Genomic DNA, 25,450 nt, shown 5'->3' with positions numbered 1-25,450 from the left:
GTTTACTGGAGAACGAACCCTGGGAAAGACTGTCTCACCACCTCGGGAAGAGGGACTGCTGAGCTCTGGAGCATGCCGTGCTTTGGCAGAGGCAGCACAGACAAGGACCATTTCTTTAGATGATACAGAACAGAGACAAAGAGGAGCTGAAGCCATGTGTGCATGGGCAGAGGGAATCTGGAACATACTTTGTTGCTACCACACTACACACAGGTATACAAACACGTCTGCCTCATGCACACACCTTTCTGTACGTAATCCCACTCTTCTGCATTGCCTTGGATTTGCAGCAGCAATTCCCAAACTCAGTAGGGTCCTCTTGGCATCACTGCTCACAAGCAGATACCCAAAGGACAGAGAGCAGATGCAGGTGGGGCCATCCTGCAGGAAACAGCTCTCAGTCACAAATGTCATTTACACTCAGATGAACTGTTTTCTCAACATCTGAAACATCCACCTCTGCATTATCCATGACCTACAAATGAGCAGTTTCACACCACCCCCTCCCCAACACCTTCACTTCATGGATCAGGTCAGAGGCAGACTCAGCCTAGGAGGTATTTCTAAGTCAGGAATGTGACAGAGGGAGGGGAAAAGGGGCCACCTGAGCCATGCAGGGAAGAGAAGGGGGACTAGACACCTGTCCAACCTCACTTGTCTCACAGTGGGAGCTTGATCAAAAGAGACTGGGCTCCCATTGGGTCCCACTGCTTGGCCAAAATTAGGTATCTAGGCTAGAAATCCTCTTGTGAAAACACACAGGCGGTTCCCCTACAAGCATCCCCAGGGAGCAGGGCAGTGAGTGGCATGGAAAGATCCTCACCCTGGGGTAAGAGCGAGCCCCAGGGGAGGCAGCTCTTTAGCCACAGGACGGGAGAGGTCCCTGCTCTCCTCTTCAACCTGGGTCACTTCCCAGAGAGGCACAGGGACCCTGGAACCACACTGTGTCACAGGGCATCAGATATTAAAGAGTCAGAAAAACTTCAGATTTTTAAGGGATTAGAGAGATTGAAGGAAGATGAACATTTCTTACACACGTCCCCTCCCTGCATGATCTGAAGGACATTGGAGCTTTACTTTCTGAGTAACACATCTGCAGAGGTGGACAAGAAGACACAGGCTCCAACTCACATGCCCCCATCCTACACACTCAGCTTGCGACCCCTCCAGAGAGCTGGCAGGGGAGTGCTTTCCTCCTCCTCCTTCTCCTGCCTTTAGCCCTGTGCTTGGTACTTTATGGATGCTCACCAGCCCTCAACTTAGTACCACAGTATTTACTGAAGCCCAATACATGAATGTCCATCTTGAACAGCCACTTGCCTGGATGTCCACATTACGATGAATCCCAGCTCCTAACACGCTAAATCCAGGAGCCTTGAACTATGGGGAAGAGCCATAAATCAGTCATCCTGAGGCCCAGAGGAGGAGCACGACTGGATCAACCTACTTCTTAGCAAACATCATGGAACACAGGGATGATTTTTTTTTTTTTTTAAATATTATTATTCTGCAGCCATCAACCTGCTGGTTATATAGCTGCTATCCATTCACCGGAAGTTTAGTGAACTTCAAATGGCGATCATTAATGGTCACTGAACTGCAGAATGCCCCAATGTGCTTTCAGATTTCATTTACCAAGGACCAGCAATCAGCCAAAAGATTTGCTCTGACAGCAGGGAAATACAAGACCCTTTGACAAGTTCAGCCGGGAATGTGCTGCCAGCATCCCTTGTTAAGTTCATGTTCTACCCTATTTGACGGAACAGATCATGCAAATTGTCCTTCTGCGGCCGCTCAGCCTGTCACTCATGCTTCCATTTAAAACAATAAATAAATAAAAGAACAAAAGAAAAGCCCACAAGTACAACGAGCTGTTTACAAGCAAATTCCACTTACTGAGACCCCTAATTATCAGGAAAAGGCACAGAAACCCAAATAAAACATTAAATTGGATGGGGGAAGGGAATCTTACTCATCCAAAGGTTTAACCAGGAGGGCCACCCCAGTTTCTCTTGGGCACAGGCCCCAGCCTCCCCCCTCATCCTGCTACTGCTTGTAATCACACTTTTTCTTTTCTTCCCACTTTGATTTGTGGCTTATGGCATCACCACATTTTTCTGTGCAGATGGATGCACAGCAGGCTGCTCTTTAACCACCCAGAGAAGGTGTGGAGCAACACAAGGCACCAGACAGTAAAGTCCAAGGTATTTGCTTTGCAAAGTGACCACCGGTTTCTTTGGTTGACGTGCTGCTCAGACAGCTCCCCTTCCCCACAGCACAAAGAGAAATACTGATTTTGATTTGGGAATATTTCCACATGTTTATCAAGCAGAGTTTGATCTGAAGGAAACTGAGCTCCTAGGAGCCTTATATGGCTGCAAAACAAAACGGAGTCAGCAACACCGGGACCAACAAAACCTTTGTTGAAGAGGGGCCTCACAGTGTCCCACGATTATATGGAGACACCGCACTGTGCCTGCCACAATGGGATTCTCCCCAGCTGCAGAACACATCCCATCAAGTATAGTAAGACTCTATTAGAGGAGATACAATAGGGAGCCGGAGGACTCGCTCAGCCCAGCTTCTGAGAAAATAACTCATTTCAATGCAAAACAGCAGTAGTTATTAGACACCTCCTTAAAGAGGGAAGGAGAAGGACAAGGGGAGGGGGGAGGGAGATGGGGACCATGGCAGTTTGCACAAAAGTACCTTTTTCAGATTAATCCACTGTTTGAAGTAATCAGCAACCGGCAGCCCTAAGTACTGGCATTGTCCTGGTAACCTGTAAGAGAGAAGAGAGAGCAGGTTTGATTCAATCAGTGTCCTGACAACACAAACTCTGTTTTCTTAAGTGCATTTTGTTGAGATGGAAGAGACCCTCAAGCCTGCTGTAACACGCTGCACATCAGAAGGACCATAGCTCTTGGCAAAAAAATCTCATGAGAGCACAGCTTGGCTGAAGACTTATTTACATCCAGCCACATCCAGGCTGCTGACACCTTTCAGACTGAACATTTTGAACAGGAGCTGTATGCAAGTGCAGCGTGCAGCTCTTCTACCACAGTGCCTAACACACAAACACAACTGGAGCATCCAGGCTGTCCTTAGCTAAGTGAACTCATCACAAATCCCCGCAAAACCATCCTGCTCAGCTAGAGGCTTACAGGGCAGACAGAAGGACTGACAATTCACCTGTTATGCCCTGGTGCTTCTCCATTTGGCCTTTATGGTTAAACACTGAATGAGACATGAGGGAGGGAAGGAGACACCAGTGCACTCATTTTTTGGGTACTAATGCTACATGACCAACGTTTTAGGGCTAAGACAGTAGAGGCTGTTTTCCAAGCAGGTGCTTGGAAGAAGAGAGCAGTCACAACTCTGAAGATACAAGGCACTGTCTCACTAGGGGTTTAAGCACCAGCAGCCAAGAGCTGCGAGTATTTAACCTCTCCCTTCCTACAGCAAGCTGCTGGAATACGGCTCACAAAACAAAACAGCATCGGTGAGGGAGGTGGATTGCCTGAAGGGACAGCAAGACCCCAGGATTTGGAAAGCTGTTTCTCCCACACTGTGCCAACCTCAGTGTGTTTGCAGGGGAGCTACAATGTGCCCCTCAGACAGGGAAGGCTGGGTTGCAAAGCCGTGCAGCTCCAGCCGAGCCTGTGCAGGGAGATGAGTTATGTGAGTTTTCCCCGGCCGGTTTGATCTGATCAAGAGTAATTGATGGATCTTGTTCATTCACGTACTGCTGAGCACGCCTGGGGCACTGGTCACAGGATCTTTAACTGAAGCAAAGGAACATCCCAAATAAATATGTCAACTAAATAAATGACTAAATTAGAGCCGTTTGTGCATGTTAAAAGCCACAACCCCAGAAATCGGCTTTTGCAAACAGAGGGGGGTGGGGAATCTCACAACTTCCTCGGGCACTTGGGGGCTGTCGGAGGAGGTTGTAAAGGAGGGAAGAGCTGTGAGTGCCAGCATCAGCTGCTCAAACATCCCAGCACAGACCATGTCCAGGGCAAAGTCTTCTGCCACTCTCCATAGAGGAAAGAGTGAATAATCCAGACTGGACTTCAGACTCAAGGCTGAAATTCAGGAACAAAGTCTGATCAGATGTGGATATAAGCTAGATACACCACCTTGAGCCGGGGTGCATCATCAGCATCCCATGCAGTACCTGAGTGCTCAGGCCAGCTGCAAACCCTCTGATGAACAGGGCAGCATCTCTTCAGACCTACAAGCAGTTTCCCAAGTAAGGAGATGAAGGAAGGACACAGATAACGCACTTGCAGATAACATGAGACTCAGCGTAGTTGCAGTGCTAGAGTGGTTTGGTCTCAGTGCTGCCTCCCTTTCTATGAGAAGAAAAGGAAGGAAACTGGCAAACATATCCAAGCAAATCTCCCGGGAATGTGCGGCCAATGGAGCCAGCACACACTGGGCCCCACCAGCGTATGGGCTTTGTGAGCCCTGCTTAGGCTAAGGAATAGACTCCCTGTGCCAAAACCAAATGCCTGGTCCTGAAAAGATGCACAGTGTCATCATTTAGGGGCAATAATTTAAGTCATACAAACACATTTGAATAAGGAGATCCAGATGAATCTTTTTGAAAGCAGGAAGTCTGTGAAAAGAACAAGCTTGCAAGCAGCAGGGCTATGGCAAGTTGCAGGCTAAGCAATGTGATTTGACAGCACGGACTCATCTCTGGGCACGGCTCATCTGATGCTAGCACCATCGTGCTGAAATAAACCACCTGGAGTCACTCCTTGCAATTGCACAGCCATCACAGAAATAGCAGCCTGGTCCATGCATTTTACAGCCATTACACATATATCCATGACACCCCACAGTTGAACAGACCCCACCAGCCCCATCCAGCATGCTAAGAAAGCTCTTTCTCCAGGAAAGCTGCTTCCTAGTAGTACCCAAATCAAAGAAGATCACAAGAAAAAAATGACTGATCTAAATACAGACGTGTGAACAGCTCAACCTCTCTCAGACTGCACACATTTAGCTAGAGATAATAACAGTAGTTAGCAAAAGGTATGTTACTAAAAGCTGAGTTTTCCCTCCCAGCCCAAGAGGTTTTCATTAATACAGGTCTCAGCCTAGCTCCAGTTAGAGAAATAATTATCAATTCACCTAATATTTGGATAGTGCCCAGAAGAAGCGAGTACAGCATTGTTCTTCTTAGCCACAGGAATTGACAGCTAACCACCCAGTGCAATGAATGACATCTAAAACATTCCCATCCCTGTGGGACCAAAAGGCCCAGCAAACTGGACAGTCTGGTTCTGCTTCCACCCTGAGACTGATGGCAGTATGCCCTCGGCGCTGGACAGTGGGTCTTTAATTGGAGAAAATAAATGCTCCAAATAAATATGTCAACTAAATAAATGACGCATTTTTGCAAACAAGTAACAACCCCAGAAACTGCCTGTGAAGCTGTGTGACCTAAGGACATTCCCCCTCCCCCTCCGCGCTTGTGCTCCCCTCCTTTCACATTAGCACTAGAGAGACTTCACCAAGTTTTTCAAGCACTAGAAGACCTAAGCTCATGCTATAACCTGGGCAGCCTGTTAGCAGCACGGACCAAAGCTCAGCTTCCTCAGCTGGAAGATGCAGGCCTGGTGCTCCAGGCCAGCAGGGATACAGCCACTTGCCTTTAGCAAATGATTGCCATATCGGTCTGGTCTAGTCTGTGTACGTGTACGCAGCGCTCCCAGCACAGAGAACCACGAGCTCTCACAGCACAGAAGCCAGGTCCCCAGGTAGGTACGGGAAGGAAAACACCCCTGCAACGTCTTTTCCCCAGCTCCAAGCTCATCACCACTTCCCAGCCTGGTGACCAGGCAGGAGTTTCTCCAGCATCTTCTCCAGGTTGGAGTGAACAAGGCACATTTGTCACTCTCCTGGTGAACAGAAGTGCCAGGGACTCTAAGGAAGTATCTCCATTTATTAGGGCCACTGTGCACTTGAGCAGCTCATTTGGTAAACATGCTCTTATGTTCAGTATGGTTGCTCTTGCAAGAGTCAACCTTTCTCACTGGGGGCAGCTTTGCTTGAGCAAAGAGCTCAGGATTTGGCCCTCTCTCAGGTAAGGGAGGCACATTTCACAACATTCAACATCCCATGATCCTTACAGTTTTTGAACAAGGTCTTTCTGCCTCCCCAAACACTGAAGCTCTCACTCTTCGGGAAGAAAGCTGACTCTCAAAACCAACCCATCAGCCAAAGGCCGTGGCTTCAGGTATGACTGCACCTGATAGAGAGAAACTTGAAAATGTCTGTGGGATTTTCCAGCCCCCAACACATCTCTAATAAAGTCTGTCCTCCCAGCAGCAGAGATGGGAGCACGCAACCTCCACTCACTCCCAAAATGCAGGTTCCCTTTGGGCAGAAGAGCAAGTGACATCAGGCAGCACGCTCTCCTCCACCAGCCAAGCAAGTCCAAGTCCTCCTTGGACTGTGGTCAGCAGTAGCAGCTCTGCACCACTTTCAGAAAGGTTTCACCACCCCAGGCTCTGATTTCCATCCAGCCCTGCTCCTCCACTCCGCGGGGTAAATGGGGCCTGCAGATGAACGGGATGCAAATAGGAGGTGAGGTGACATGGCTGCATTTCTCCCGTTGAAGCTGGCTCTCTCCAAGGCAGCAAGAAGCGCACAGCTTGGCGGTGATAAACGGCCTTGCTTTAGTTATCACTTTCCTTAAGTTAAGGAGAGCAGCCTAGTGATGGATGGGCTGGAATTCGGTTATCAGGGAAGGCTGTCAGCCAGAGTTGCCTATCTCCACACACATTTAGCAGGGCGTCATTATGCGATGGCATGGAGTTAAAATATGACCAAGGGTATTGAAAGAAAAAGAACAGGATTAAAAAAAAAAAGGCAAATTGAGCAACAATAAAGGAGCATGAGGCAAGAACGTTATCGTACTAGTGACACCTTTTATCTCGGTCTGGTTAGCTAGAGCAGGGCACAAATTGGTCCTTCCTCCACTATTGTATCCTCTTGTACAAACAGAGGCAGATAAAATGTGTCACCAGTGCGATAGCATATCAATTTAACCCTAATTATCTAGGGGGTCAAACTAAGAAATAGGGGTTTCTCATTTCAACAGGTTCCTCCGTCTCTGCTCAGAGCCACCACATTAATATGGAAGGGGGAGGGGCAGCCATAATTGATTTCCGTCACTCAGGTGGTCCTGGCATATAAAAAATTAATGCTTGATTCTCCCAACTAATCAGAGCTGGTTAACGTCCATCTGCTTCTGGGTTCAGGATGTCAGGAGACAAAGAAATTGGGGCACTTTCTACACACTGGGTGTATTGATATTGAGCCAGTTAAAAGAACAAGTCCCTCTATGGGAAAGATAAAGGGACATTAAATCTTGGTTTTTATAGACCCAGTCTCAGCCTTCCAAAAAATCCATGCCCTGGAGACCTTGTGTTGTAAGAGATGCAGAACATTTTAATTGTGTCCTGGCCAACCCCACTGCACTAGCTGCAAAGGAGAGGGCAGGCAGGCTCCTGCCCTGGGAATCCTTTGCTGAAGGAGGGCTGGAAAGCCTGGAGGAAACTGCTTGGATGCTGCAGCATACAACAGCAACAGGGTGGCAGCCAAAGAGAAGAGCTGTCAAACCATCTCAGCCTCGCACCCTAGTTCAAAGCAAGGCTGGTCAAGACGTCGTTCTGGACCATGCAGCGCAGAGGTGCTGCTCTGTTCTGATGTGGGGTGAGATGTCTGCCAGGCCAAGAGGAAGGCTTGGGTGCCCTCTCCTAACAGAGAAAGCTAGCAAGGGAATAACATCCTGTGCTAAGGCACCTGAGATGTTTTAGTAGAGAAACAGCACCATGACAGGCAAAGCCACATCTGTCTGCACTGAACCTTGCTGTAGCTGAAGCCAAGTTGGGAATTTAAAGCAATTTAGGTAAACCCACACCCTCCCAAAGAGGCAGCCTTAGGTTGATCCAAACTTGGTTAAAACAGTAAGCCCCAACCAGCAGGGTTCAATGGCCTGGGGACACAAAGGGCTGAGAGCCTGCTCCAAAGCACTGAGGCTGCAGGAGCGTCCCACAGATGCTGGGCCAGGAGGGCTCTGACAGCGCGATGCCACAGCACCCGCACATGAACGGGGTGCCCCGGGCACGCAGAACAGCCCAAGCCATCCTGCAGCCTATGGAAATTGAAGCATGCTGACACATACCTCCACAAAAAAAAACCCACCCCCAAACCCCAACTTCCTAGTCCCAATAATTCAAGTTAGACCAGAGCAGCTTTCCTGCGTAACCCAAGACTTTGGCAAGGAGATGTCTCCTCCCCAGTGCTGGAGTCACTATGCCACTCAGTGCAAAGAAACAAGACCGAGCCAGTCTCCCTTCATGCTTCTGTTCAAAGTGAAGGATGGAGGGATGAACCCCCTGCCAGACGTCTGGCACCCCACTCACACGCTCCTCAGCCCCACAGACCTGCCAAGGGGCCAGAGAAGCCCATCTGCCCTTGCTTCCTGCTGGATAAGCCCTTGTCAGGTGACTGCACCCTGTTCTCACTGAGCACAGCTATAGCACCATCCCCCTCTGCCCCCCATCAGTGCAGGACAAACCACCCCAGCATGGCTGTACTTAAAATTCACAAGCAGTAACTGTGGAAAGACAATGCATTTGGAGAGGGTCTGAAAAGCCCTGGGCTTTCACAGAAACCCTGAGACAGGTCCCATCTCCCTCCCTCTTTGCTTTCCTTCCACCTTCTCAGTTCTCTCAACCTCCCCCAAACTTGTCACAGTGCAACAAGCCTACAAGCCGCACATCAGCTTTAAATATCAGCATGCGTGAAGCAGGGACATGAGAGCCGGGAAGTGGCAACAGACAGAGCAAGCCTCCATCGCCTGTCAGGAAACACTAATGAATTTCAACACGAGCAGCCATTGCCTCAGACGGGCTAGCGAGAGGAGGAGACGGAGTTACAGCAAGGAGCCTTTGCAGGAGCAGCCTGCCTTTTTTCAAAGCCCCCTCTGTTAATAAATGTCATTGCCAAGCGGGCTGCAGCAGTCCTCAAGCTGGGATGGGGTGGGTCGGCGGACAGACAGGCGACTGACAGCGCTCAGGATGCCTGGGCAGTGCAGCCTTTTCTTCTGCTGCATCCCCAGACAGGAACCAGGAAAAAGAAGCAGACGGGACATCGCTGTCAGCATGAAGCTGTCTTCCATTAAGGTCCCAGTACCCAAATAATGACCTCCACAAGGAGTCACAAGTCCAACCCCAACACCCCCCAGTCCCGTTCACTGGGAGGGATGGAGGCCCTACAGGGACCGGCCCTTGGCATGGGCAGAGGGATGCAGAGACATCCAGCCGTACTGCCTGTGCTCCCGGCAGCAGCAAAGGGTTACAGAGCAGCCTGTCCCTTTGCTAACACAAATGCATTCCTGAGGCAGCACAGGAAGAAGCATCCAGCACAGGGCACCGCACAGCAACCGCACTGATGCACAACATGAAGGTCAATGCAAGTCTTCTTTACAAATGTCAACCTGTCATCTCTGGATATTAATGAGGGCTGACCAGCAGCTAAAATGCATCCATGCTCCATTAGTAATAAGAGAGACACGATGCAGGAGAAGAGCACACACCACAGCATGTGGAGGCACCAGTGGGTCTGCAGGGCCCGGGGAGGTGTGGTGACGCACAAGATAACTAGGACCACTCCAGCTGCCTAGGAAGGAAAGCAGTGGCCACACAAACCCCTTCACTGGAGTGTGTGTTATCTTTTTCCATCAATCTTTAATTGGATTAGTGTAATGAGGCCAGAAAACCCAGGCTAAGCAGCGAGGCTAATACCTGGCACTTTCAGACCTTCATTTCTTTTTCTGTGATATCCATTCTGGACAGTGCTGCTTTCTCTCTACCAGGCATATTCCTGCCTAAGAAGTTTAAAAGCCAAGCTGCAAGCCTTAACACTTGGGACTCACGGCAGCACTGGCTGAAATGCCTGAACACCCATCACATGCCAATAGCCAGATCCCTCTTCTTGAAATTTTTGCTGGGTACTAAGAAATCTGGGAGAACCTCAACATCCATGCTTTCCAAGCAGATAGCCTGTGAATGGAAAAGGCTGTTACCCTAGATCGCAACCAGAGCAACGTATACACTAGGAAAATAATTCCACCAAAAAGCACACAGGGCAAGTGGCTCGTCGTGACTCGCTCGTCCTGCAAAGCACTGCGTGCCTTCCACTGCCATCAACCTTAATGAAACATGAAGGCATTTAACACCATGCGAGATCTGGCCCTTTTATGGGTATCTGTCTGTGCGTCAGCTAGATGCTGGCAGAGATGCTATCTCAACATTAAAAGCAAGGCTGTAACACAGCAGGTATTCAGCCGCTGAGAGAAGATGTTCATCAACAATTGCACACACATGATGCTACAATAAATCTATGGGCTACTGCTTAACAGCTTCTCTTAAAAAGATTCATAGCTCTATTTACTGGGCCTCATTCTGCTGCTATGCATGTGGGAGTAAATCTGGAGTAACTCTACGTGGAGTTAGTAAGTAGCCAGTGAGAGCAGGATCAGAATCAAGCCTTTTGATTTTTAAATAACTACTTAATTACCATGCAGGAAACCAGAGCTCGATGGCTCCATGGTTCAGCTGAGGTTAGGAGTGCAGCAGGCAGAAGCTCTGCACTCCTCCACACCGAGTCCTCCAGATCAGTGAAGGGGTAGAGCAAATGCTCTCACCAGCCCTTCCAGACAGGGAGGATGACTGGGTGGACTTCCCTTTGACATCAGAAATGCATGACGCTGCTCCCAAGGAAAGAGAAACTGGAAAGTCTCCAAGTCTGGGTCGCTCCCCCCCAGCCTTGGGAACCTGACACTATGAAAAACCCTTAAAAACAGATTTCTACACACTGGCTTGCTGTGACAGTCCATCTGCTTACTGAATACAACATCTTATGAATACAAGTGTACAAAATTAGATACTGGGTACATCTGCCACACAGGCATGTTCTCGGTGAAAGTCACCCGTCATGACCACAGGCTGCAGCAGATGAACTTTCAATTTGTCATCAGGAAAAACTCTTCGCTGTGCAGGTAATGAAGTACTGGAACAGATTGGTGGTGGAATCTCCCCTGGAGACATTCAAACTCATCTGGAGAAGCCCCTGAGCAACCTGATCTAAGTTTGAAGTTAGTTCTGCTTTGAGCAGGAGACTGGATTAGAGATCTCTAAATTATTCTGTGATTCACGCTGCAGCGGAGCCTGATTACACAGAGCATGTCCTTTCTCTATCTGTATGGTCTCTTACGAAGTCTTTCATACAGACACAAATTTAGTAATCGCCCGGTCCTCTGTATACTAGCTGTTTTAAGAGGGAGCGTTCAGACTCCTGCTGCAGCATACTGTAATTACACACCAAGTGAGGGAATGTATCTGATGCAATGGATGCACCCACAACGCATCGTGTCTAAGCCCCCTCAAAACCAAAACACGCATAAAAACTAAGCTAAAATTAAACATGCTTCTCCTCCCACTGCACAACTCCCATTGCAGAAGTATTTCTCCCCAGGAAACCGGAGCATGCAAAGTCTAGAGCAAGATGCTGCTCTAGAACTGAGAAGACACATCTTGTCCCAGTCCTTCCTTAGACCTGCTGTGTGACAGGCAGGAGGAAACCTTTCCTCTCCCATGCCTTGCCTGTCCAGACTATTTAGCGTATAAACTCTTCAGGACAAGGGCTTCTCTGCTATGAGTCATAAACTGTTTAGTGCCTAATGGTAAAGCCTATAGACGCTTAACATAATACAATCATGTCACTTAAAGGCCATTAGTCTCCAGTCTAAACAGCACTTTTCCAGTCACAGAGGGGACCTGCCAGCTCAGGAAGGCAGGATAAGGGACGTGGGCGGCCAGTCGGGTCACTGGACTCGCAGACACCCGACGTGAAGCCCCAAGCAGGACAGAGCCCAGTCAAACGGCATGGGGGAAAGCCATGGCAGTCCTAACAAAGAGCTTTATCTTTTGGGCTTTCTTGAACCACTTGAATCAGCTGAAAGCTCCTGCCTGCCAGGTGAAAAACCTCTCCACCTCCAGCCACAGCTGTATCGCTTGCAAGGGGGGCAGGAGCCCCTCACCCACACAGAGGGTCTCCAGCCCTCTGCATCACCTCTTCCCACTCACTGAAGCAGACCATTTATCTACAAGAAAACATGCCATTCTATCTTGTGACACTGTTCGAACCCCTCTTCTTTCCTGGCACTGTCTCTGCCCTCCTCTGGCACCACATCAACCAGGTCTACTGTCTCAAATGACTTCTGCGATTGCCTCTTCCCTTTAGTGGGGAGAGGGAAGAAAAGAGAAATCCTACAAGGAGCCAGTGGGATGGGGTAAATCCCCTCCCTGTCCCCTCTGATGATACACAACCCAAAATTACGCACACAAAAGCTCCACAGGCTCTCGGCAGAGCCTCCAGGCTGGCAGCAGCAGGGAGTCTGGCACATTGTATAACAGGGTCCAAGCAGAGGTTTCTGTGCAGCTGAAAATTGTATCTGCATGAGGGGAAAGAAGTTTGTCTTTTCCTTGTGGGGAAGAGACTGCTCCCCACCTCCAAGCACAAGCTGCCATTAGTATTTGCTTCGCTGGAGAGAAGGAGCAGCGAATCCTCCAGAGCAAAGGACAAGTGCAGCAATTAGGATGCAGGGGCTGCGGGAGCTGTTTAACAGCACGACCCGGAGGTCAGTGCCGCCGACTCCCAGCCCTGCATAAATATTGTATGAGTTGGGGAGAGGGGCTGTTACAGCCACCCTCAGCGCCAGCCCTCCCCCCCTCCATTGCCACTCCGCATCTAGCTAGATACGCCAGCAACATTATTTACAGATGTGACAGTTGGAAAAATCACTTGAGTAACTAGGGGAATGGGAAAAGAGGGCTGCTCGGTGGAGCAGGCGCCTGGGAGCAGGCTCCCACGCGCACCTTCTGCTTCTCCTTCCAGGGGAAATTGCCAAATTGCGTGGGTAATTGCCAAATGGCTCGGCCTGTTCTCAAACCGGAGAATGAAATACCACCAAGAACAAGGAGAGGCTGTGAGCTCCCCTCTCAGAGGCCGCCCAGGGGTTTGATTATCAGTGCTGCTGAAGGACGCTTCAGTCAGCAGCTGCTTTCCAGTTTCTTATCAGTATCTCTGCTAGACCCTCCCTTTGGAGGGAGCTTTACAGCAATATAATGAGAGGCTTTATAGAGAGCTTCCCCTCACACTCTGTTCGTGTAGCTCTGCAGAAGGGCTCCTACTCCAACAAAGCCACAGCAGCCTCATCCCTGCAGAGACTCCCCCAGCTGCTCTGTTTGGTACCAACCACCTTCTTCACCCATGACCTGTCTGCTGTTTGTTCTCTGAAGGATCATCTTCACCTGCAGCTTCAACCACACTGATCAGCACCATCTCTACTGCATCCTGGAAGGATCTCTCATTCCTCTGCCCACCTTTTTGCTGGAGATGCCAGTCGACTGCCCTTTTGCCATGATGATCTACAGAAATACAAACCTACTTTCAGGTTCACCAAGACTGGAGGCTCCCAAGGACAAGGACACAGGCCCTTCTTTAACTGCACCAGCAGCCCATGAATACCTAGGGGCACACAGCTAATAAACATCGCTGCCCTGGGCAGCACACAAGGGCTGCAACATAGGAAACACAGCCTGGATGTGCTTCTGCCCATGATACCCCTCCAGAAATTCCTCCACTACTCTGTTGCTGGTTGCTGGATCCGGGGAAGGCAGAAGCCCAGTCTTACCATTCTCAGCTTTCCTGAACTCACTGTGCAATTAATGGGCTTAATTGTTGATGGCAAAGCCAGGGAAAGGAGGAAAGAAAGAAAAAGCCAATGAGAAGGGAATGATGCGGAGGTGGCAGGCGCCAAAGGTCTCCGAAGATCTTCCCTCAGCCTAGAGCAGAGAAAGAGCCCCTAGCCGCTCTGCTGCTCCCACAGCCCTGCTCTAATGCTCCCTGACATGCCTCTGAAGACAGCGAGCTGTTTGCAGTCACCACCGTGATTTGTTAGTAATTATTTTCACGGTGTCACATTGCTGTCACTCTCTTAACAAAGAGACAGGCAGCCTGAGGCTGCCTGCGAGAAAGAACCAGCAGAGAAAAGGAATTGTCAGGCACCCAGGGATCCTCTTTGCTTCCTGGGTTTCACAACCAGAGTCCTTACCAGCTTCTGAAGAAACTTCTGAGAAGTAGCAAGTCAGAATCATCCTGGTCACAGCAAGAGGAATTAATTACTTAGCCTCCTCCTAATTTCACCTTATCTGTAAATCCAGTGCAAGACCCAGGTGCTTAGAGTCCCTTAAGCCAGCGATTTGCTTCAGGCCTCCAGCAAACACAAAAAACTTTGGCAGTTGATGACTTTTAGCACTCTCCTTGCAAGCTTCCATTTCTTTTCATGTGGTCTTGCCATTAGACTGCACTTCCCAAGCATGGCAACCCTGATGACAAACCCCTGCCTAAGTCTATCACCCTCACACACACTAACCCTCCACACCAGCCACATGTGCTCTCCCTACACCAGTCTCATTAATTCTGGCACATTGCTGTGCTCCACGTGGCAGCAACATTTTACTTGGCATTTCACAATGCCAGGGGACCTCAGCAGCTTCCTCACGCCCAAAACGCACAGCCTAATGGCTTGCCATCTCTGTTTTCTCATACGCAGCATGGTGACCTGACAAGAACCTCCCCTTGAACCACCTCCCATCCATCCATCCATCCATCCATCCATCCATCCATCCATCCATCCCACACCTGCTGTGCAACCGCAGCCATCCATCCTTCGGCTGACTTATCAGCCCAAGGTAATCACTCCTTTTCCAGTATGTGTGGAGCCTGCTTAGGCCCCCAAGGAATGGAAGCTATTTTGGCACCTGAACTGCCACACAGTATAAGGATATAGAGATGGAAGTCTGAGACACCTGGCCAGCCAGCCCTTAAAGCACCCTTGATCTCTATGCAGAAAGCAAGTGGACTTCTTCCAGAGCAATTCCAAGTTTGAATTACTCCCAGCAGAAGCATTCTTCTCCCGCCTACTTACTGATGGCACACAAGGGTCAGTCCCTGCAGCCGCGGGGAGACTTGGGTATTAATTCACCCTCTTAGCACAGGGAGAGTTTGGAAATATTAAACCTCACAGTCTAAGCAAAACCCTCCTGCAATTAACTGCATGGAAGAGCACTGACTCAGAGGGCAGCTCCTTTTCAGGGGTCCTTTTAATAACCAAGAAATGGCACATACATGCTGTGAAGAATTAGGATCACCATTGGGAAGCTAAATGGTCCATAAAATGTAACAGTTCTCTTCAGAGCTGGGAGCACAGCGAGCTGGAGGAAAGGTCTTGGCAACCTCCCACCAGCCTCCTCCCTCCGCCTGGTTTGCTGGGGACACAAGTGACTCCAGGCAGGGACGAGGAGCTGAACTCAGCTGGTCCCCAGGCACCTCCAGCACGCTGGCCACCGGTCAGCACAGAGACCTGCCTCAACACTCAGATGGAAAAACCGAAGCAGGGAAATTAGAGATGACCAAGAGGCACCTACAGAGGGAAGATGAAGGGTGTCCCAGAGTGCAGGTGCTGGGCAGGGGGAAGGAGAAAGCCCTGCTCAGAGAGAGGCAAAGCTGGTGGGACAAAGGCAGAATGGGCAGCACAAGCTTCCTGCACACAGCCCTGCCAGAACATCGCACTGCTTCCTAAGTTTTCTTCCCCCCAACTCCTCTATTCTGCTCTTTCTTCTAGTACCACCTCTATGTGCCTCACGTCACTGCTAACACCTGGTCCAGACCAATCTCTAAGCACAAGACACCGTCTTCGAGGTGCCAGGCTGAGGGAAGCACCCTGGCCAAACACACAGAAAAAGGTGATGACAACATGGAATGGACTCAGCTCAAAAAGTTAGTCTGCAGCTCTGGCATCCTCCTGAGAGTCTTGCACACACCCAAACATCCACTCCTCAGGATACGGAGAGTCGCTGGACAAGGCACATGAGAATATGCTGGAGGGAAAATACCAGGGATGACCTCAAGATGGCCCAGTAGGTCTTTGCCAGTCAGGAGCTCCAGGAGGAAAGAGACTGAACCCATCCAGGAAAATGGCTCCCAACAGGAAACAAACATGCAAACAAAATAAAATGCTTTCAAGAAAGCTACCGACTCACACAAGGCTTGAATAGAACAAGTGAAAGGGGAAGGATGCGGCTCCCAAGCTGGCAATACTTTTCAAGCAGAGCTCTCTAAGCAGAGAAGCCATGAGAGCACCACTCCCAGACAAGCCACCGGGAGGGCAGCACTGGTGCCAACACACAACTGCTTTGCTTCAGCTGAGAAGAAGAGCTGGGATCCAAAGGGAGACAGCTAACATTTTAGCCCCAGCACGAAACACTACGTCTGTCTAATGCCATAAAAATTAAGCTTTTTGAAGTAATAAAGAAAATTCACACTTTGTGAAGCTAATCCTATTTTCCACACATGCTGTAGACAACAAAACTCAGATGGCAAACAGCCCTTCAGTGGTTTATCCTCTGTAGTCCCCAAGCCAACCAGCTTTTCGGTTCCCCAAGGCACAGGATAACCACAATGTTGAGTTGCTATTAGATGGCTGTCTCATACAGAGGCCAGGGTGTGCTTTTTACCAAATATCCACTGTAGACCCATTGATTCTGAAACTGTTTTGCCTGAATTCATTACAACACTGGACATGGAATTCACCTTAGCAATTCCTGTTGCAGAGGGGATTATGGTTCCTTAGTGTATGAGCAGATGACACCGAGACCAACAGCCTGTTCAGTTCAGCGTGACTGTTTCCAAACGCAGCTTGAGTTAAGTTACCCAGGGATGTAAAATCCACCTTCTCCATTCATTACCCCATCCCAACAGTTCAGTGCTGGAAATAAAGTACTTGATGCAATGCCTGTCTCATTCTCCCCTACACTGTAGATTTATTCGAAGTTTCTCCACCATCTTTCATGCTGCTTCCAACTTTTTTGGTCCTAATTCCCAGGCAGCAGAGCCTGTGCTCCCCAGAGTGCATCAGGTATCACAGCTCAATAAATCTGTGACCACTACAGCCCGGACTATGACAAATGTCTTTACTATGACGTGACAGACAAGTAGCAGACCTGAAGGTGATAGTCCATTGCATGATGACTCCTGTGCAAAGATTCCACGTCCAAAGCTTAACCCAAAGGCATTCCCACAGTCACACATCTTGGACAACATAACTTGCAGAAGCTCATGCAACCAACAGGTTTCAAACAAAGGCAAGAACAGGAAACAGCCAGGGGAATCGCTGTAGAATGATAACAAAAGTCAAGTGTACTATGTTCATTTTAAATAAGAGTGTACAGAGGGGAATCTTAAAATCCAAAATTTGTTTTGCAAATAAAGTGATATCATTTCCTTTAAAAACAAAAAGCTAGACTGCAGGGTCACAGAAGTGAATGGGGTCAGTGCTACTCCCTGTAAGTGCTAGAGAAGAGCATGCTCACAAGGCTGCCTTGCTTAGCTGCAGCAAAGCACTTTAGGATGTAATTACATGAACAACTCCATCAGCAAAGCTGACTCGAAAGGTTCCTGACCCTGGATACTCAGTCCCATCCCTGCACTGTAGTTCACACCACTCTCTTCCTTCAGCCAGTATAACCATGTGAAGAGATACACCATAGGCTTGGTCAGCAAAATGATCCCCACTAAAAGTGACAACAAGCTAATCCAAAGATCTTAGCTGGAAAGGAACCGGTTTATTATTTTTAAACACAGATTACTATGTTATCTTTCCATTTTCAGCTCTTTCTTTGTTACTCTCAAAGCCACCCTCTGAACATACCTTCTGTCCTGGTGCCACCCAACCAGCCCACCCTACAACTTCTCCTGCCTCTCCCCACAGCTACCCAAGTGGCCCCACTCACTCCATTCAATGTCTGCCTGCAATTTCTCCCCCAAGCAAAGACTACCAACCCCCTCCCAGCCCTGTGATAAAGAACAGCATGCACAAGGGACACTAACACCATCAATCCTTCTTCATTCATGACCTAAGGCTGATCTCAAACCAGGTCTCCAGGACAGAAGGCTGGAAAGACCAACCCATTACCACACTTGGAGCTGGTCTGGGAAGGCAAGTATCCTCCCAGCCTGTGTAACTTGCAAAGAAAGAATTAAAACAGTAAGATAAAATTAAGCAATGGTATAATTTACTGCTCAGAATTTACTAATATGCAACCTAGGAAGAGCACCAAGGGCTATAAACATTTCAAGACACTTCACTGTGTTTTATCACTATATTAGACAGTACTTGCCTTTTAACACTTATTTAAGAAAATAAAAAACTTCTGAGCAGTAGTTTCCTGTAAAGACATAAATTAGCATGTTCTGATCAGCCACAGTAAGTGCAGTACAAGCATCTTCAGGTCAGAGGTATACAGACCAAAGCCTACATTCATTTTTACCTATGTTCAGTGCATGTGCAGAATGATCCAAAACTGGAAGGAGAAGGATTAACTGATGCTCTTGACATTAAGGTGCAGGTCTGAGATGCAGCACATGTGGCTTCAGCTCTTTTCTCTGCCTTTGCCTGCCTGCATAACCGTAGGCATATCACTTAACCTCACTGTATCTCAGCTCTGTAGCTATGAACACACAGTAAAAACCTTCTTCAGTTGCCAAGATTAATTCACATTGTGCTTAAGAGCAGGCAAACCAGTTCCATACATGGAGGGAGGCAATTCGACATTTCAGAGGAGCTAAACCACACTAAAGAGCTTACATTACAAGGGCTCAACCCTTGCAGACACCAAGTACCCTCTTTTCCACTAAAACTGTCTCCTGCAGTCAGCAGCTCCCTCAGCCCTTCAGAGACACGTTACCCTCACCACCCAATGCCACATCAATGCAAGTTGCTTAATGAGTAGTGGCAGTTCCACCCTAGGTGCAGGATAAGGTCCAAGCACTAAAAGCAGACTATGCCAGGTATCTGAATCCATCCCTGGAGCTGTTAAACTTGGAGGATAGCTCCTTGCAACAGGCTAAAGGAATCCTCCCGCTGAGCACTCACAGGCCTGAGGACCGTGTGCCTAACGAGGCTGTATCCCCACTCATATTTTAGCTTGGCAGGTCTGGTGCTCCTTTCATCTTTTGCTTCAGGTAGCTCTCTTTAATTAATAACATTTCTGTGTCGACACAGGGAACTTTCCTCCCAGAATGAATGGCCCTCTCTCATTAGAACCACGACTTGTCATGATGTATTCAAGAGCAGGAGTGTGATTCATTCCCTTGTCTGGGAACGAGGGGTGTTGCTGGGGGGTGCGGGGGGAGAAGAGTCTCTGTAATGAGTGACTGATATTTGCTGAAGTTGATATGCGACTCTGTCGGCTTGAACTGCCTTGTCAGGACAAGCCTTCAGAAAGGTGATGTTCCTACTCAAGAGGTTTTCCTCATTAAAGAAATTGCATCTTAACAAGAGCGAAGGGGAGGGGTGGCAGGAGAGCTGCTGTCTCCCCGACTCCAGCCTGGTTCACACACACCGAGCGCTGAAAGCTGGTTGATCCAAGCACAGCCAGCAGAGGATCAGTTCTCCATTTCTGAGCCCTCTTGTGCAACGGGCTCTCTCCAGCAGCAACCTAGTCCCTCCAACAGGGACTCTCCTTCTGATGGTGCACCACAGCCATGACAAAGCCTTTGGTGGCATGGCAAGAACCTCGACTCATGCTGAACTTCCATGAGCCCTTCCCAGATGCTTGGTGTCCTCTTCTGGGCAGCCCACTCCCTGTGACTAGTGCTCCCTGTTGTCAGAGGGAAGCCAGACAAACAGCTCTGTGACCTTCCAAGGAAGTTCCAATGTTCACGAGAAATCAAGTCTGTAGCCACACAGTGTCTCATTCCCTGAAGAATCCTGAGCTGAGCAGAGGCTTTGCAGGTCCTTTAGCAGCTGAGTTTCCATTTGAATCCTGCAGACTCAGATACTGCTGGACACCATCAGCAGAGAGCAGTACCTTGACAATCCTATACCTCTGGTGCTTCTGAGCTAGGAGTGCTACACGTATTGCAACTCCTGGCTTTGACAGGACTGTCTCCCCACCTTGTCCCCACATCCACCATTGACAGGCTTGTAGATTCCTCCCGCCATCCAGCTTTCTCACCACACTGTACCTCCCAGTGCCACCTACTGGAAGCACTCACAATAGACAAGCCTGTCCAGAAGATACCATGTCTCTGCTCTTCAACAGCACGTGCAGACAGAAGCCAAACTAAATGCCCAGGTCATTGCTGGAGAAGCCAGGAACAAGGCTGCACGGTGTCCCACCAACAGATGAGCTAAGGACAATGGAGGACAGGAACTCCAAACCACAGAAGACACTGGGTAAGAGGAGTGCAGCTTGTTTCACAGGCAGCTGTGCAAGCAGCTGTCATTACTAAGGAAGCTGAGAAAAGGAGCAGCAGAGTTAGGAGGGGACCTGCCCCAAATCACTGCTCCCTAAGTCAGGAAGTGCTGCACTCACCTCATTGTCCTGAATTACTCTGGAACTCAGTGGGGTTTCTACCATGCAATGCCTCCAGCATCACACTCCTCCAAGCATGGACAAGCAGCAGTGCCTCCCCTCCCACTGTCCCAGTGCTTTCCATGCCCAATGTGTGGTTTCAACACAGTATCAAAGGGCACCAGCTACACCGCAAGTATTGTAGGGAAGCATGGGGCGATTCCCTGGAATATCTCCTAGATGTTCCACATCTCTGAGGCTCTATCTCCCTGCCTGAGCAGTCCTGCTTCAGCTCTCTGCCTTCCCTCTTTAAAAAGAGATGCTCAGTTCTGCTTTGCTAAACCCTATTTGGCAATGTGTCTAAACACACGCAAACTTAATTAGTTCAGGAGGGAGACTCGGCATTTGTGGTGACGGATAAAAGTAATGGGAAATGAGACAAGTCAGAGCTGGCAGGGAGTTCTCACTCAAGCCTCATTCACTGGCACAGCACTAATCAGATGTGATGCTACACACTGCGGCACCCAATCGGCGACGGAGGCGTGATGTGCTACTCACCAAGCGGCTGCAGCCAGACTCCCGCTATCCATGTGGTTGGAAACACAAAATGTATTTTCTGCTTTGCCCTGGAGATGTTTCAGGATTGAATTCTGAAGTTAATGGTTTAAAAAAATTTTTTAAAAGGAAGAGGGAGAAATGAACCACTCGCTGCAACCTTATGGCCAGGAGTGGAGTCTTCTGTTCCAGCTGACTAGTGAGGCACAATCCATGCGAGAGACCAATGCAATTGGCAAACTGAGGATCTCTGCTCCAGAACTGCACGTCCTGCTGAATCAGTTCACCCCACAACCCCTATGGCTCACCAGAAATGGGACTCATCTTTACTTCTATTTGCCCACTGTAGAGCTCTGAAGCAAAAAAAAAAAAAAATTCCAGAAGGTTGCCCACTCCACACAGACACCAAGTTAGGATGTCGTTATCTGGGAACCTTGTTATCCCACTGTGAAAGTGATGGAAAGATGGACTTTGAGCAAAGATAACTCTGTTCCTCACAACCATCACCAAAAGCGGTAAACTGGACTCTCAGAAGAGCAATACAGGAGTAAAGAACTGAGGAAAGAGAACAGATGAGAAACAGAAGTTTAGCACATCCCTGCAGCTATCTTTGTGCTAGTCTCTAATAAAAGTTTAAACATGATATATAAAGAAAAATAAGCCTCACTCTTAATTTAAACCAGTAACACAGGAATTGGCAACATATACCAGCTCGGGACACCACCCCAGCAGAGACCCAGATTTTGACTCAAAAGCTCACATACCACACTCCTGTCTGGAGCATGGCAAATTTCTCATCTCCACTAGCACTTGTACTGCTGCTTCGATCCTCATATCTCATGTCTCACTAATCACACCAAGAAGAGGCAAGGAGCTGCCACTGTACAAAGACCACTCTGCAGGGAAGAACCAGTGCTGATTGCTCCCAGGCTGTGTGCAGTTTATTTAGGCTTCTGACTTGGGGAAACCAATGTCACGCTGAAAACCAAGTAACACTACTAACGAGTTGTGGATGTCAGTTTAGCATTGGATGTGTCAAGCCCATGCTTTACCCGTGTGATAACAACAGGAGTCTTTATGCAGCACTCTGTAGAAATGAAAAGCTGAAGTAAGATTATAGGAATCCAAGTGAATTCAGTACAATATGACATTCATCTGAAAACACCTTACAGATTAGACTCATCTAATTCTTAGACATTTAACTCCATTTCTTTTAAATAACATTTTTAGGTTGGTGGTCTAGCTATTTTCATAACAAAACACACACATACACTGACACTTGCAGATCCCAGTGCAGGTCCCCATCTGGTACTTTCCAGATACAGTCGTCCAGCTGATGAAGACGACCTTAACGATAAGAACACCAACGAAGCATGCCAGACATGGCTTGTACTCTCTGGAAGACTACTCTGTGGTTCGCATCCAGTTAGTGCGCTAAGATGACAGAGAGAAAGCCTTGCATGTGGAAGTCAGGTAAGCACTACTGCTTGATTTGGCTGTACAGAGTTCCATGGTTGTGCTCAGAAATACCCATCCCTTTGAAAAGTATATTGGATAAAAGACAAAACATCACAAAGCTCCAGTTTAAACCTTTCTTGGGGTTCTGAAAGGATTCATTTGCTATAGGGAATATCCTAGGCAGTGATCTTGCACTATACCCAGCACCTACCTGTCTTCTTAAACCACCCTCCACTACCACTTATGCATGGCAAACAACAATTTTCCTAAGAAACAAAGACTAGGGACAGTCAGAGGCTTGTAAGGACAAAGATGTACACACTACAGGCAAGCATGGAGCAATAAAGCCCAGAAAAATCTCCCTCCCCTTCCATACTCACATCACTTTCAAATCCCAGTCTCCACAGGTCACAAAAATCGACTTGACGCTAGGATCTAAGAGGCCTTCCTTTGCCATCCACTCGTCAACCCTCTGAAAGGAAGGCAAGAAAAGGGGATGAGTTTTGCAGAGACAGGCCGAGCCACAACAGTTAAACTCAGATAAGCTGCTTGCAATCAAGAGAGAAGAAAATTGTGATCTTATCCACCCTCTCCCTCTCTCTCGTCTCTCTTTGCTTGCCATCTCAACAACAGCACGTTTGGACCTTTGAAGATTTCTGATAGGAGACATCAGGCAACCAGAGCAGAGATGATCTTATCAGACACCGCAGCAGCTCTGCTTGTGGAGGGATGGAAGTTGTGCTGCTTTAACGGGACAATACAACCACACTGTTACCTGGCATTCCTCCTCCACTTTTCCTCTCCCTGTACCAAATTAGCTCATCGTGAGTGTAACTTGTATCCCCTCCAGTGAGGGGAAAACATGGGCATCCCAGGACAGCATCCCTCACCTACAGCATTTCTCACATGCTCCAACTCATACAGCTCCAAAGGGATATGGGAGAGGGGGCGAAATGGAAGGGCTGGGCACACACAGGCACTGTGTGGCAGTAACAAGCAAAGCCACATGTCCCCTTCCTCTTCAGGCTGGGTCTCTTTCCTCCTTACAGTTCTGGGGAGGTGCTTGTTCAGGGTACAGTGTGGATTTAAAGTGAATCCCCTATTCCGGATCAACTTCTCATAGGGACAGATGTTCTGGATCCACTTCAGAAATGGGCCATGTTAATCTGGAGGACACACATTTGTTTCGGGGACTAGCCAGGAGGAACTAACCTCAACTAAAACCCCTGTATAGACACTTATTCCAGCTAAAACTAGCAAATGATGTACCCAAAATCTTCCGGTGGCAGGTGACAGGCAAGCAGCAGCTATATGCCGCCTCACTAGCAGCATTTCCAGTGCTTTGGCAAGAGAAATCCCTCGTCTTTTTCCTCACTTGACACCTTCCGCTCCTGAGTAAATTAGCATGCACCAGAAGCTGCCTGACCCAAATCTCATTTTAATCTAGAAACATGATGCTGTATGAACACATTTTTAGTCCAAAACCAAAAAATCTACAGAAATGTTTCCACACTCTAAGAAGTTCCTGTAGAAACAGAAAGAACCATTTTCTGTAATACTCCAGCGGCGATGTACGTACACCCATCCAGGCAAAGAGGGCTCTCTTTCCTGGTGAAGCAGGCACAGACATCCGTATGCTTACAGACAGACACCACCACTACCTGCTCTCTGGAGAGCACCAGAGAGAGCTGGGGGTTTGCATGGATGCAAGATGTCACTTGCACAGAGCACCATCTTTGGCCTCATGTCACTGCTTCAGCCTTTCCGGCAGAGGACGGTGCTTCTTTCTGCAACCGATTGTACAACAGCCCTCTGGGGTAAAGCTCCCCCCAAAGCAGCATCCAGCCTCTCAGCCACACTTCTGCCTCCCTTGGGCTGCTGGGATCTTCCAGCCAGCCCTGGACAAGGCTCCCCAGAGCGAGGGACAGCAGCAGTAACCCTTCTAAACTCCCTGATGTGAGCACCCATGAAGTGCTGTCTCCATGGAGGATTTTAAAGCCTTTAATTTGATTTCCTCAGATAAGCAATTGTTGTAATTATTCTGATTAGGAACGATTAGGTAACACAGCAGTGGAAATCCTGACAGAGACAATGCATCGAACACCAACCTGCAGCCCAAGTGGGCTGTGCTTGAGGAGGTTTCCTCCACTATTTGACTACCAACAAAAGCTATTGATGGAGAAATACTTCCGAGCTAATTAAGCCCTAAATGCTGTAGGAATTCAACATTAAGCAGATGGCATTATTAGGGCTATATCTGCATTCGCATATCCTCTAGATTAGATTTCAGAAGCATTTTCATTCTATACTACATGTATTATTGAGCATTTAAATAGGTAGAAAAAATTAATTTAATAAAGTGAAAGAAAACGAAGGCAGAAGCTCCCGAAGCAGTGGTCTCGAGCAATGTCTTGGTGCTTTAAAACTGGCTCAAGCAAGAATCGCCTCTTCTCCTATCTACTGGCAGGAGTTTGGATATCTTGTCAGCACCCTTGACATGAACAGCTGGAGATGACAGATCAATGGTTCAATACTCTCAGCAGTGTGTCACCAACGTGACAGCAAATGTTATTCTAATGAAGCTGTAATCATAGTCAAATTACGCGGTTCGATTCTCAGCAAGGGGAGGGTGCAGGGAAAGAGATGAAGAGGGGACAACAGGACCAGAGGTCAGAGTTCAGGAACTAAAGGTTACTCTGCTTACCTCAAGCACTTGCTGGAGGCTTGGCTGCCCATCCACCATGCCTTGAATAATCCCAGTCAGCTGAAATGAGAGACAAACAGAAAGCAGGCATCAGAGCAGCACTCAAAAGATCGTTAGAGAGGTCTCTTCTCCTGTCCATCTTGCTGCAACCAAAACATGCTCCTGTGACCCATATGGACATTGCCGAGGAGCAAGACACAGCAGAGTGACCCTGGCAGCTCCCCAG

At 48.4% G+C, this 25,450-nt stretch overlaps 1 protein-coding gene across 3 annotated transcripts in view; it reads right to left on the bottom strand.

Annotated features, from left to right (window-relative positions):
* The window catches only part of ERI3 (ERI1 exoribonuclease family member 3), a 135,983-nt gene that overhangs the window by 79,370 nt on the left and 31,163 nt on the right, over positions 1-25,450 (bottom strand). For all 3 annotated transcript variants that reach the window (XM_074832204.1, XM_074832206.1, XM_074832205.1), the window contains exons 4-6: positions 25,225-25,284; positions 22,901-22,992; positions 2,710-2,782 (exon numbers count right to left, since the gene is read on the bottom strand). In XM_074832204.1, coding sequence (XP_074688305.1) covers positions 2,710-2,782; positions 22,901-22,992; positions 25,225-25,284 — 225 coding nt within the window. The remainder of the gene's footprint in view (positions 1-2,709; positions 2,783-22,900; positions 22,993-25,224; positions 25,285-25,450) is intronic.

This window comes from Strix aluco, chromosome 8 (genome assembly GCF_031877795.1).
Source record: "Strix aluco isolate bStrAlu1 chromosome 8, bStrAlu1.hap1, whole genome shotgun sequence".
NCBI lineage: Eukaryota > Metazoa > Chordata > Aves > Strigiformes > Strigidae > Strix > Strix aluco.
Note: the sequence above shows the minus strand (reverse complement) of the source record. Positions and strands in the feature narration are given on the sequence as shown.